The sequence below is a fragment of the Dunckerocampus dactyliophorus genome, chromosome 19 (genome assembly GCF_027744805.1).
Source record: "Dunckerocampus dactyliophorus isolate RoL2022-P2 chromosome 19, RoL_Ddac_1.1, whole genome shotgun sequence".
Taxonomy (NCBI): Eukaryota; Metazoa; Chordata; class Actinopteri; order Syngnathiformes; family Syngnathidae; genus Dunckerocampus; species Dunckerocampus dactyliophorus.
This window is the reverse complement of record NC_072837.1, coordinates 15,659,543-15,674,613: the sequence shown is the minus strand read 5'-3', so window position 1 is coordinate 15,674,613 and position 15,071 is coordinate 15,659,543. Positions and strand designations below refer to the sequence as shown.

The following is a 15,071-nucleotide window of genomic DNA, read 5'->3' as shown; positions in this document are numbered from 1 at the left end:
CTGCACCCGACCCCTGTGGCCCTTCCCATGAGCTCACCACTCATGGGAGGGGGGACCCATGTTGTCTCTTCGGGCTGTGCCCGGCTGGGCCCCATGGGCGTAGACGCTTGCCATTGTGCCCCTCCTCCAGGCCTGGATCCAGAGGGGGGCCCCGGTGACTCGCGTCCGGGCAAAGGAAAACGTGGTCCGATGTTTTTTATCATCGTAGAGGTCTATTGAGCTACTCTTTGTCTGGTCCCTCACCTAGGACCTGTTTGTCGTGGGGGACCCTACCAGGGGCATAAAACCCCCCCGACAACTTAGCTCCTTGGATCATCGGGACATGCAAACTCCTCCACCACGATAAGGTGGTAGCTCAGGGAGGAGGACATAAAATATATGTCTAAAATATAAGACATATTTAGAGTTATTTCACACTTTTTTGTTAAGTACATAATTCCACATGTTCATTCATAGATTATCTACAATGTAAACAGTCATGAAAATAAAGAAAATGCATTGAATGACAAGGCGTATCCAAACTTTTGGCCCGTACTATGCATGTAAATACAGTACAGGCCCTGTCCTACAATACGCAATAACACGATCACAAGACTTTTCACTTGGAAAAAATACACCCTGTTCTTTCTAATGATCTCACACACACACACACACACACACACACACACACACACGCACACAGTTTCATTGGCTTCATTGGCTTGGACGCTCAGCCACCTGGCTTGGACTGTTTGAAACCAGATCACAAACCATATCATTGTTGGGTAATTGTTGTGAAATAATTATTTGAGTCAAAAACTGTTTTACAATGTCTTCTATTTGGAGTGAATACAAGCAACAGTAATGCTGGTGAGAACGGTCAGCCACCCAGCTGAGGTCCAAGCGGTCTCTAAAGTGAAATGGAATTCCTCTTCCTCATAAGCCTTGTACGGAAAGGTGGCTCACAGAAAGAGCTCCGTTTTTTTTATTACCGGAGTTTTAAACTTTTTGTTACTATTCCTGACCATAGCTTGTGATTACAACTCTGGAAGTGAGTGCTGAGATTTCGGCCGTATTTCGGACCAGCGAGTGGACTACACTCACCAAAACAAAACATCTACATGAATGACCATCTGACAAAGCGCAACGCTGAAATTGCTCAGAAAGTGCGTTATCTGAGGAAGCAAGGAAGGATCCAAGGTACTGTACATGGAGTGCAAATTGCAAAATCTTCATCAAATTAATTGGAGGACCAGAGGCCAGAGTTCTTGTTGTCAAAGACATCAAGGATCTCGATAAATACTGAGGTCTTCTAACATGGAAAAGGAAAACAGCTTTATATGCCACATATTGCCAGACTCAAACTTTTTTTTTTTCATATCACAAATGACCGTTGTTATTATACGGAGGAGCAATACAACCGTAATCTTAATATCGGCAATAAATTGTCAGTTAGCTCCATAAACAGCAGAAACATGTAAGTAATTGCAATCTCAGAAACTTGGATTAATGCTAACAAAGGTATGGACTTTGAGCTGGAAGGATATGAAATGTCGTGTATAAACCGGAACAATTCAAGTGGAGGCGGTGTGGCTGTGTACGTGGACAAACATCTGAACTACAAAATGATGAAGAATATGTCATTTGCCATTGACAACATCCTAGAATGTTTAAGGATTGAAATCTGTCAAGAAAAAGGGCTATATAGAACTCCAAAGTCAAGGATTGGAATGTTTGAGGACTGGATTAAGACAACCTTTACAGACATTGGGCAAAAAACAATTATTAGAAGGGTCAGAGTCAGCAGAAGAGTCTTAAACTTGCTTTATTATGCTTGCCTTCATCTTATTTATTTATTATTATATTGATTATTATATTAATTGTTCTGTCATGCTTGTTTTATTTTTTTATCATTTATTTATTATTACACTGATTATTATATGGAATAATATTACATGGAATGCAGGAAGTGAATAGTATGTACTGCACAAGATGTGGAACGGATGGGGGGTAGGATTAAATAAGCTTTGCTTCTTCCTACTCCTTTTGGACATGTGGAACTGTGAAATGATTCATGAGATGTATTCCATTGTAACCTGCATGCATGTTCAAATAAAATTAAACCAAACCAAGCCTTCTGTGGAGGTGGTCTCAATTGGAGATAAGCACATGCATGTTGCAGTACCCATCCAGATGAGAGTGGGAAATATTAGTGATGTGCAATACCACTGATTTTGTTTCCGATCTAATACGGAGTAAAACTCTACATAGGCAGTACATAGGCTGGTATTGGCGATACCGATCAAATTTACCTAATATGTCTGGTCAATTTTAAAAAGTAGTGTATTTCATATCATTGCATCAAGAATACAAGACATTTAATTCATTTATTAATTCAATACATTCTTCATTTAAACAATTTCATAATGAATTTAAGTAATTTATTTATTTTACCAGTATATTGAGGTATTGGTGATTTACAATAGAGCTATGCTAATATACAACAACAGAAAAAACAGGACAAAATCATATAAAATATGTGAAAATGGTATTTTGAACAATAAAACAAAAATTTAAATAATAAAAACCAATAAAATAAAGGATTCATTATTTAAAACTACTATAAAAATGAAAACGTAATCATAATTCATACATGGCTGCGTTTCCGATGGGTCATCGTTTCAACAAACAAACACGACATGAAATTACTGAAGTATCAAAAGCATCAATATTTTGATTTGAGAATCGTTTTTGAGTGTGAAGAGCTGGTATCGGAAGTATTGATATTTCAGTATCGATCCGCACATTGCTAGAAAATATTCCATTCCCAACAAAGCACCAACTGGATACCTTAAGAGGTGTTCCTAATGTTGGGACTAGTGAGTGTACAGTATATTCCACACAGTTCATTTGATAAATACCACACTTTATAAGCAAATAGTCTGGATACGCTCCCTTGTAAAGTCAGTGGGGATACTAGTGGCAATCCATGAAACATCTTTGTACTTGATGAATGATGAATGATGAATATACGGTGGAAAAAAGCAGCCTGTAAAAATGGGAACGGGAAGACACGACAGGAATAAAACATCAAGCTTGTTACCTGGGATGGAGTGAAACCAGACATCCTGAAGGCAGAGTGAACCAGCGGGAGTTCGGCTTTCAGGAGCATCTCCACGTAGTGAGCCGTGCTCCAGTACACAGGAGGGATCCCCGACTCGGCCGCTTGCACAGCAACGTCTACCTGCAACCACAGCAACAAACTTCTTCGTTCTTAATACTATACAGTACATGCTACGTGAGACAGGACACATTTTAAAAGGTCCACTCTTGAGAGAAGAGGTGCTCAAACACATGCTTTTGAAGTTGCGGGTTTTCATGACGCCATGAAGTAGAAACCTCCTTCCTCATGGACATCATACCGCCTCTAGCTATATGAGCCTGCCCAGTGTATATGACCATCTCTTTGTCAAAAATTAGGCTTCGCTATACATCTTAAATTGTTTTACAACTCTTCTTCCGTCAACTATAGATGTGGGAGCTGTAAGGTTTATCAATTTGTTTTCTTCAGAGAATATCCTAACCTCCCATGATATTGATGGTTACAATGTGAGTGTAATGTTAGCACTGTAGCTCACACAGCTATGCTAGCGTTTGTCCCTCTCCTAAATGTTAAGTGATATATTGCATCTGTTATGTTGGACAGGAGCAGACTTACAGTGTATATGTCAAAAGTGCTTGTTGGAGAAGCAGCGTGTCAGAGACAAATAGCTTGTTAGCATTAAAGCTACACACATAAAACGGTGTGTTCCCATCGGGGCACAGGTGTCAAACTCGCAGCCCGTCATATCATCATATAAATAATGCACATCAAAAAGACACTTATTTTATAATTTTAATATTATTTTTACATTTATATATATATATATATTTTAATTGTATTTAAACTTTTTTACTTTTTAAATATTGTTATATTTATTTTATTTATGAATTAATATTGTAGAAGTAAGTAACTAAGTCAGTAAAATACATCTGTGTATGTATATATATATATATATATATATATATATATATATATATATATACAGTACATACACATATACACTGTATATACACATATACACACATACATACATGGATATATATATTTAAAAATATCCCTTTTTATCAAAAAGATGTAAATGTATTTTGTCAAGTCTGACAGAAACGTTATTTTTTTGTTAATTCCAGTTTTAATTATTTATTAATGATAATTATTATAGCAATTATTATTTACTAACAAATAGTTATTACTAGAGTTATACAATAGATGTATGCTAAAATGTGTACTTGGCACCTTCTTTCAATGTAAGTGTGTTGGTAAAACAATCCAAAATGAAAATGATAATAATCAAATTTGTCTTGACTTGATTATACATTCATATGGTTTCACAGTTGCAGGCGGCCCTCTGAGGGTAACCACAACTGCGATGTGGCCTACGGTAAAAGCGAGTTTGATGCCCCTGCAGTAGCGCTTAATAAAAAGCACTTTTGAGCCAGCATCATGGCTAACACACTTCCAATTCCACCCTTACACAACACAACACAAGCCAACTGGAGTTGGACAAACCAAATGCCTCCCTCACTCACGGTGCAACCAACAAGAACACAATGTACTAAAATAAAATGTATCAAAATAAACGTTTACAAAGTGATGCATGTAAAACAATACCCTTTTATACTAATTTACAACTCATGTGCACACTTCGGCAACATATACCCAGCATGCCTTGCGGGTTATATTGTGTGTTCCACATGTGTGACTGTGAGTGATGTTTTTGACAGTTTCAATTGTTTGTTTTTCGCCATTCACTGTTGGTCTCGAACGCAACCCCTCTGAAAAGATGTACTGTAGATGTGGATCTACTGTGATATTATATGGGAGCTTGAACTCACAGAGGCGTGTGACCTGGCCGGCCAGATGAGGGCAGAACTGAGCAGAGACGACAGCTTGACAAGCACAGGCCAACATCGCAGCCAGTCTCCGGCCATTATCAGGAACACTGTGGACGTCAACCAGTCGTGGCCTGGGTAGTCTTCATGCTGAACCACTGCAGTGCAGAGTGAAGGAGGATGCAAACCAGGGTATTTCAGCTAGCTGAAGTGCCCTTGAGCTTTTAATGGCCTGAGCGATGAGTGATGGACTTCACCGCTTCAGAATAATCTTGTGACTAAATGTTTATTTTCCACCAGTTGGGAAGCAGGAAATGATGCAGGACTTTGTTGCTGTGCGGATGATGTAAGAAATTCAATCAAGGTGCTTCATTCACTAAAAGGTTTCTGTGGTACCAGCTGTGCTTTGTGAATGCTACATCAAGCCGGCAGTGATGAGAACGACATGAAACTCCTTCTTACATAAAGCACGCTCTCATCAAGGGTGAGCGCACTGCTATTTATCCTGCAGCTATAGCGGGCTCTCTGTGGACGCCAGTCTGACAAACTCCATCAGAACCTGCCGCCAGCAAATGAGTGACATGCAAGGTCCCAGTGGTCCATTCCACAGAGACTTTTATTGCCTCTGATGAATGAACATATTTCATTTCTACAATGTGCTGATGGTCAACAAAAAACAAGCCACGGGCCACAAATGGCTCCTGGGCCGCACTTTGGACACCCCTGCTTCTATACTTTTGGTGAGGGATGAATGTGTGGTGTGACGTCAACTCAACTCTCATCAACCTTTTAGCTTGTTAGCTTCTTTTGTTGCCAGCAAAGGATGGTAATTAAAGAGAGAAGGGGAGTGTTTTTGCAGCTGACAACCATCATTTTATTGAAAAATCATGGTGTACACCTCTTAAAGAGTTGTGCACAGGAAATAATGTACCACAAGCCGACAAATCACAGCCTTAACGATCAGCGTCCCCACATCTAAGGGAGTTTTTTTGCAGAAGCACATCACGTGACGTGCAGAGAATGAACTCAACATGCGTGCCGAGCAGTAACATTTCATTCAAACTAGTTAGGAATGGAATATTTTCATATTACCTCGTAACTTTCTGAGCAAAGTCCACATTTTCTTGATTTATCTCAGAAAGCAGAACAGTTCGTGACGGCTACAATTCCACTTTCGGTTAATTAGGAATGGAATATTTTCCACTTTGTACTGCAACATATTTACGCTTGTTCACAACAGAGAGATAAGACACATTTACAAGGCCGTTCACCATAACAAGCCTATTCTTTTAATTATCTCGCACACATACATAGTTTCATTATGAGTCACCTTTCTGTCTCCTGACTGAGACACTCAGCCAGCTGGGCAAGACTGGTTGAAACCAGATCAAATCAATACACCAACAAACAGTTAACGCAAAATTCCATTGGGACCGCCTCCAGAGAAGGCATATGAGGAAGAGGAACTCCGTTTCACTTTTGAGACCACTCAGGCTTCGCTCAGACTTTGGTGAGGTGGCTGAGCATCTTAGGCAGGAGCCAGGAAGGTCACTCATAATGAAACTGTGTGTGTGTGTATGTGTGTGTGTGAGATAACTAAAAGCACAAGGTATGCTTGTTCCAAGTTAAAGGCCTTGTAATTGTGGGTTATCGTTCTGTTTTGAACAAGCGCAAATACTGTATGTTGCAAAACTTATCCAAAAAGAGTGGAAAACATTCCATCCATCCATCCATTTTCTATGCTTCATTAGGGTCGAGGGGGTATGCTGGAGCCTATCCCAGCTGGCTTCAGGCGACAGGCGAGGTACACCCTGGACTGGTCGCCAGCCAACCGCAGGGCTGGAAAACATTCCATTCTTAACATACCGAAAGTGAAATTGTAGCCGTCCCAAACTGTCCTGCTTTCTGAGACAAATGATGCAAATTTGGACTTTGTTCAGAAGTTCCGAGGCAATATGAAAATCTGGGAAGTGAATACCTCTGGGTGTTTTGTGCGACACTAGTGCGGTATTTTGTTCCCGGCACAGTAAAATAATAAGACGACGACAAAAGTGGTGATTTGTTTGTTAAAGCCGGCGGCTCAGCAGCCAATAACAAACAGCTAAACAGCTCTTTGACTGTGACTGACAGCCTCATCCATCTGTAATGTGCTGTCAAGACTTAGCTTTCAAGCACACAGAATTATAAATGATGCAGAGCCCTGCGGAAAACATTGTTTTCATCTCCAGTGACACAAAAACATGACAGGAACGACCAAAAAAAAAAAAGAACAAAAACACAAAATCAGGCAACCTCCTTCCTTTGTGCATCGTTTTTCATGTTCTTGACCACAAAGACTTGACTTGTCATTTTGGACCTTTGTCAGAAAGTTGCCATTTGTGACTCATGACAATGTGATCACTGCATGAGCGCCTCCAAAATAAAAGACCCACACATCATCAGCTTAAATGTCAGTGTGGTATTTGGTTATGACGAGGAGCCTGACATTTACTTGTCCACACTGAATAAAGGAAGGAATAAGCAAGAATGACCCGTGGGCAGGATGTCTGCTAGAAGATGTGGACTGCTGAAAGGATACGCAGCTGTGAGGACGTTTGAACTCTCTGCTGGGACAAGAAGATCTTCACGTGCTTCATGAGGAGTGTCAGGCCCCTGTGTGCATCTTCTTGGAGGAGCTTGAGGGAGGCGCCATACCTGCGGGGGAAAAATAAACACACACCTTTATTTGACCTGCTCTGTTTATGAATATTTAGACTTTTACTGCTGCAGGACAAAATGAATGGAACCTCCTTTACATTTTTGGGGGGGCTGACTCTCTTTACTGCGTCTCAATACTAAGACAACATAAGTACAGCGGAGCCCCGCATAGTTGCGATTCAGCATCCACGTTCCGCCACATGTTGGCCACACTGTCAGGAGATCTGGAAGATCTGTGTTCGAATCACCGTTCTCTCTGTGCATGTGTGGGTTTTCCTCCCATATTCAAAAATTATCCATGTTAATTGTCCATAGGCATGTTATATGTGCCCTGTCTCTCGCCCAAAGTCCCCTGCATACCCCCGCAAACCTAGTGAGGACAAGCAGCATAGTAAATGAATGAATGAGCATTCATGCTTCCACAAAGTCGTACATTTGTGGGGAAAAAAACTCGACCATTTCTCTCCGAAAAAGTAGATATGTGATACTGAACATAAAATGGATAACATAATAATGTATGATGTAACGACATGAAATCAGTGCAAGATGGGAGTTGGTTTTGTCAGCGTCAGACATAATGAAAATAAAGCTTGTAACATCTCAATTTGCGTTCTTACACCCAATCGGTGCACATAAATACATTCTTGTATACATATGTCCTTCAGATTTTACGCACTATTTATGGCTTGCTAGAAGCTAACAAGTTAGCTAGCTAGCCAGCCTGTGCGTTTTTTGGTTGTTTTCTGAACATCTTTCCTGTTGCAATGGATTATCTTAGTTATAACGTTTTCCGAAATACATGCATATACGAGCACGCTTGTTTGCCCTCCATCTCTTTGAAGCACGACGTCAAATGACGTCAAGTGAAACCCAGCAATTGCGGGAATCGACGGCAACGGCCAATGACGGTGACATTTAAGCTTGATAAAACAACATTTTTTACAAACCTTTCACACATTAAAATGGAACCAGACAGAAAGTGTTGAGCAGCACACACAAACCGAGGCTTGCAAGCCACAACACAACAACAGGCTCGTGTCTGACAAATCCCACAGTGCACTAAACACAACATTTTTAGCATTGCAGCGTTTTACTTTGCTGCCAAAATGTTCTCCTCATGGGTGTGGTGGTGGGGACGACGTGGCGTCATTAAGGATGCAAAGGAGCGGTGTGAGAACAGTTATGTCGGTCACGACGGCTGCAGGAGCGGGTTCATTATCACGCTGGTAGCACGAGAGCAGCGACACAGCATCAGTGGAAGACATGTTGACAACATCATCAGAGTGTGTGTGCGTGTGTGTGTGTGTGTGTGTGTGTGTGTGTGTGTGTGTGTGTGTGTGAAGTGGGTGTGTGTGCAAAGCATTCAGGCTTATGCTGTTGTGTACAACAAAACAAATCGTGCAACTCTTTGGAGGCTTTTACTTCCTCCAAACAGAACTAACCAAGTGTACAATACCTGCATTGTATCTTAGGGATGGTTATAATATGCAGTGATCTACACACAGCATTAAAGTGGGTTACGAAGCCAAGAAGCATTCTAGACTAAATATAAGCATAATCGCGTATTTACTGTACATAAGATAACAATAGCATAAGCATAAAAGTGTGTGACTGCTTATTTAAAAACAGAATTTGCCAACTTGTCCACTCTGATAATTTCATATTTTGAGTACATTTCTTTTTGCAGGTTCGTCCTGTGAGGGTGAGGCTAAGATGGTGTATTAAATACAACTTTGATGAGTTAAAAACGGGGTGCCCATTACGTCAATCACAAAGGTAGTTTGGGTCGAACGCATAAACTTTGTAGATGTCATAGGACATCAGTCAGCTGACATTAAGCTCCCCTGCTGATTCGCTGTGGCTCCCCCGAGGCTAAGATTAAGTGGTGAACAGATGTCTCAATGTACACACGGAGATGCAACTTTCATCTTTATTATTAAGATTACAGATAAACTAACCAAGCGGTAAGATCCAGTAAATTATCCGTTCACTTGTAGCGGCTAGTTGTGTAGAAAAAAAACGTCAATTGTTTGATGGCTTTACTTCGCGTCCTGAACTCCACTACAGAAATGTATGTTTTCTACACTTCCTTTTGTTACACTATTTCATTTCTTGTATATCGGTAATGTTTGATAGCAAATGCTAAATGGACCTAATATATAAACTGTGTGTCTAATGAATGCTACGTAACTATTGCTCAGGCACATAGGTTGTGTACACAACTTTTGAAGAATTATGTGGAATTGAATTGAATTGTAAATTTTGAATGATATCAACTACTTTTATTGCCTGTAAATTTAGAAACTGTGTATGTTTAAAAGTTTCCCAGTTAGATTACATACTGTATATATATATGTTTTAAAGTAAGAGATAGATCATGTTGACTTGTAACTTGCATGCTGAAAAAGTGCGTTCACCCCTGATATAGTATAACGTACATAAATACTCATATTTCTAAATATAGTAATTATATATATTTTCTATATTTATAGTAGAAGGTAGATTTTGGGACTTGGTCATTTTAAAAGAAGCTAAGTGTGCGCGCCCCTGAATACCTCAAACAGATGTCCATCCCAAGGATTTCCACAGCCGATAAGACAACGGCATCAACATCCTCCGCTTTCTCTGTAAAACAATTAAAGGACATGTAAGGAAATACGTCTAAAGCTTGCAACACGGAGGCCAAACACGTGATGCTAACTCTCAATCATGGGTGTCCCAAATCCCCCAAAATTGGTGGGGGGGTAATGTAATAAGAAAAACTTAAAACGTTGATACTAATAATACTACAATCAAACCTCTGTTTTCGTACACCCCCGTTTTCGTATGACTCCAAACAGATACTTTGCATGTGAACGGAAATAAACAAAAGGAATAAACGGTCAACAAATCGTTATACCCCTAATGAAAACAGAGGTCCCACCGTACTAATAATAGGCTTTGTCACCTACAATAAAACACAATGCTGACACTTGTTTGTAAATTTGTCTTTTTTAGCCTTTTTTTAATTAAAATATACAGTATCAATCAACTATATCAAAATGGCCTTTGACTTTTCAATATGCGGCCCTCGCTGGAAAAAGTTTGGACCATTTTGGCACCATTTTGACACAATTAGAATGGGAAGAATGAGTAGCGTGGGAAAGCTCTTGATCCCGTGACTTCATCTGGAGTCCAAACGTTCCCCTTGGCGAGATAACAGAGCAGAGCACACCATCAGTCCCACCGGATGCTCTTACTTAGCACCGCTAACTGGCAGCGACCATAAAAGCGTATTAGTTTCTGCGGAGTTACAGCTGTAATTGTGTGGAGAGAACACGGCGAGGAAGGGTGATAACGGCGCGAAGGCTGACAGTTTGTTTTGAAAAATGCCTCCATTGCTTCCTGGCTGCGGGGGGAAGTGAACACTATTATTACTACTCTGATTTGCTGCCTCACTGTTTGTGTGGCACCGGGAAGGAAGAGGCTGATCTATTAGGTGCCCCTGCACGTCTAAATTGAAACTTCAATAATGACAACTTTTGTACCGTGTGGGTTCCCAACAGCGCCAATGCAAAACTGAACTCTGCATTTTGTACGCTGTGATTGTATTTAGGCCCTTTTGTCATTGGAGTCTACTTCGCAGCAAGTATTACTAATAATGATGTATTATTCTGGAAAAGAAGACTGTGAAAGTAAAGGTAAGGAAATAATAATTGGCTATTACTCCATAGCCACTCCACTGAACCTTAAATTCAGGATTAAATTTTCGTCCTGGTCTTGGATCTGTGGACCAGCTTTATACTCTTGACAGGGTCCTTGAAGGTGCGTCGGAGTTTGTGCAACCAGTCTCTATGTATTTTGTGTACTTGGAGAAGGCATTTGATCGTGGCACTCAAGGAATCCTGTGGGGGATACACCGGGAGTATGGAGTATAGACCGCCTGATTTGGGTGGTACGCTCGCTGTACGACCGTTGTCAGAGCTTGGTCCGCATTGGTGGCAGTTAGTCAAATTCTTTCCCTGTGAGGGTTGGAATCTTGGGCCCTTTGTCACCTATTCTGGTCATAGTGTTGATGGACAGAATTTCTCGGCAGAGCCCTTGAAGGTGCGGGGGTAGTTGGCCCAACCAGTCTACATGTGTTTTGTGAACTTGGGTGAAGGCATTTGATCGTGTCCCTCATGGAATACTGTGGGTGGTACACCGGGAGTATGGGGTATGGACCGCCTAATTCGGGTGGTACGCTTGTTGTATGACTGGTGTCAGAGCTTGGTCTGCACTGGGTCAAATGTCACTCAAAATGTTAACATATCTTTACATGCCGAGCGAATGAGAACCATCGCTTGCTCAAAAGTAAGAACAGTCGATGGAGAAAACTGAACATTTAAAAGTGAATGGAAGCACCAATATATGTTCTTTCTTCCAGAATCCAGTGCCAGACCTCTGTGTCTCATATGCTCTGAAACTGTAGGAGTGGTCAAAAGCCGAAATGTGACGTGACAACCTGACAAAACAACTGTGCTCTCACCTGCTGTGAGAGCATGAACAATAGCATAGAGCCCGGTTTGAAAAATCTACGAGAGTCATAACATAAATTTACAGCACAGCAATGTGCCAATAAGTGTTCACTAAGGACTGTATGGATATTGGAGCAAAATAAAACATCTTTCACTGATGAGAGAGTTGTGAAGGAGTGCTTCTGCTGCAGAGATTTTACTCAAAGGTAAACAAAATGAGGAATTGTGTGACAAATTCAGGCAAATCCCAATGTCAGCTACAACAATAACAACAAAATGTGAAACTTTAAGAGGATGTAGTGTTGCAGCTTTTCTGTTAAAGAGACACTTTTACACTTATTATTAAATTTATTTTACTTAAAAATAAGCCTCTTGTGTTGTTGACTGTTGTACAGTCAAATGTTTTATCATTAAAGGGATAGTTCGGATTTTTTGACATGAAGTTGCATGTCTTCCGCTGTGGAACACATACATAAACAAGATGGCCGCGGCGCTCTGTTGCAGAAGTAGATCTGAGCGTCTTCGTCACATACACATGAACGCACAGGCAACAGTGCGTAGGAATACGACGGGAGACAAATACATAACGCAAAGCGTTTTGTGAGGTCTGATTTTTTGGAGACGGCATTTTTGTGATGCAAATGTAAATGAACGCATATTGTTTTGAGAAGTCTAAGTCTTTACTTAATTGTCCCCAGCAACTAAGTGGAACTACGTTCTTCATCACGGAAATCTGACCAGAACTGGACTTAGGACTTATTGGACTAAAATGCTGATGGGGATGTCATACAACTTCATGTAAAAATAAATCCGAACTATCCCTTTAATGTGAAATTTGGTCCTGTTTTCTTTTAAATGCACTTTAGCTGCCAAAATAATTGTGTTGTAGCGTGAAGTGCAGGGTTTCATGACATTTAATATTCATATGAGCTAGTCTGACACAATTTAAGGCAAAGTAAGGTTCGGACCTTCGCTATGAAAAAAATTTCATAAACAAACCTTACTTAATTTAAATTGAAGACCCCTGGCCTACAGGAACTGGGCAAAGTAGCCAGGGAGAGGGAAGTCTGGGTTTCTCTGCTTAGGCTGCTGCCTGACCGTGGATAAGGGGAAGAAGACTCCCCCCACTCTCGTGAAAATGTAATTATAACATCATGTCTTGATACAATTAAGAATCCCAGGATGGATTATGTTTTACAAGCAAACACCTTAGTTCAGTTAAGTATACAATACAAGGTGTCCTGGCTGGTCCGTCAGGTGTCAAACTCAAGGCCCGGGGGCCAGATGTGGCCCGCAACATCATTTTATGTGGTCCACAAAAGCCTGCCAGGGGAAAATGTGTGACAATCATGCACTTCCTTATGAATATATTTATGCTTTCATTTTGACAACAAAAAAAAAATTGTACTGCGTGCAGTTTTTCTAAAGTTGAATTCTATCTGATCATGCAACGAGATAATCCAAGCATTTTTTGTTATAAAAAATAAATACTTGAATGTCTGCTTGTCACCTTGACATTCTCATCATTAAATGCAATTGTGAGCAGTTGTGTGTAATAATATCATGAGGTTATATTCATAAATGTCCCACCGGATATCCAAAACATAGACTCTCTTCCTCTTTTCAAATCAGGACATCTTACTGTCTATAATTTACCATGACATTTTTATTTTACCCTATTTCATTTATTTATGTGTTTTTTCAATTTTCTGCGCACGTTGCTTTTATCTGCGTCTATGTCCAGTGTCCTTGGGTTCCATGAAAGGTGCTTACAAGTAAAATACGTTATTATTATTAAACCTTTGATCACCTGATGAACAGCCTATTTCACTTTGCATTAACCTGTTTTTTTGTCTCACTCCCATTTCTTCTTTTTGCATTTTGAAGCTCTACGTAGAACCTCCTTAAGATCCAACAGTGATCCAACAAATTAAGATCTGACAAAATTTTGATGACGAGCACATACAGACAGTCACAAGTGGCCATCTTGAGGGCAGCCATGACCGCGATGTGTCCCTCAATGAAAATGAGTTTGACACCCTTGCTTCAGCCCTCTAGAGCATGAGGTGTGGGGTGACCCTGGCAACAGCAGGCATGCTATCCTCTTCATTCCAAGCCAGTGTAGTCGCCACATTGTTTTGAATGTGTCATTTCAAAGTCAAGGTATTACATATCGTGACTTTAAAAGGAGCAGCACATTCGTCAGATATTAAAAGCTACGGGGTGACCAAGATCTGGAAATTGACATCAATGAAGCATTGCTGCGTGGGCACGTGCGATCTAAACAAGGACCAATTCAAGAGTGAGTGTGTGTAGTTTGGGAAGAGTACCATTAAGATGCAAAGCCGAGCTCGTCTTTGTGCAGGCCACCTGAATTTCAAGCGTGGGCCGCCCTCATCAGTGAGGAGCGTGAAGGCTGAGGAGATGCGGCACACAGCGCTGATGTGACAGAGGTTAATGCTTGCCAAATGAGTCTGCTCTCACCGCACAATGAGAGCGCTCTCAAGCAGGGCCGAGACTTCAGGCGACGTCTGTCCAGCACATACACGCACACGCACGCAGTGTGTGGCAGAATTCAACATGAGCCCTGTTGGCTTCTCATCTCCTCAGAGGGTATTTGACAGGATTGATTAGAAGTGCTGAATTTAGTCCTGCGTGTGTGTGCGTGTGTGTGTGTGTGCGTGCGTGCGAGCGTGGACAGATCCACACACCAGAGCGCCTTCATCATGCCACTAAAGCGATGAAGAGGAGGGAAGATGAAGGCCATTGCAAACACCGCCATAAAAGGGCCGTGAAGGCGGACTTCCTGCATGTTACTGAGAAGATATCTGATTGGTCCTCAACAACTTCATCGGTTAGTTATCAGATACAGTCATTTATCGTGATCAAGTGGCTCCACACCCGACCGCGATAAATGAATTTCGCAAATATGGGATTAAATGTCAATAAATGGATTATTTTCGGAGT

At 40.9% G+C, this 15,071-nt stretch overlaps 1 protein-coding gene across 2 annotated transcripts in view; it reads right to left on the bottom strand.

The window, feature by feature from the left end:
• tbc1d32 (TBC1 domain family, member 32) overlaps positions 1–15,071 on the bottom strand; it is a 78,967-nt gene that overhangs the window by 14,745 nt on the left and 49,151 nt on the right. The window contains exons 29-32 of one of the 2 annotated variants that reach the window (XM_054761444.1): positions 10,164–10,233; positions 7,490–7,605; positions 4,915–5,069; positions 3,083–3,223 (exon numbers count right to left, since the gene is read on the bottom strand). In XM_054761444.1, the coding sequence (XP_054617419.1) occupies positions 3,083–3,223; positions 4,915–5,069; positions 7,490–7,605; positions 10,164–10,233 (482 nt within the window). Of the gene's footprint in view, positions 1–3,082; positions 3,224–4,914; positions 5,070–7,489; positions 7,606–10,163; positions 10,234–15,071 lie in introns of those variants that run through there. The other variant, XR_008566908.1, reaches the window with a different exon arrangement.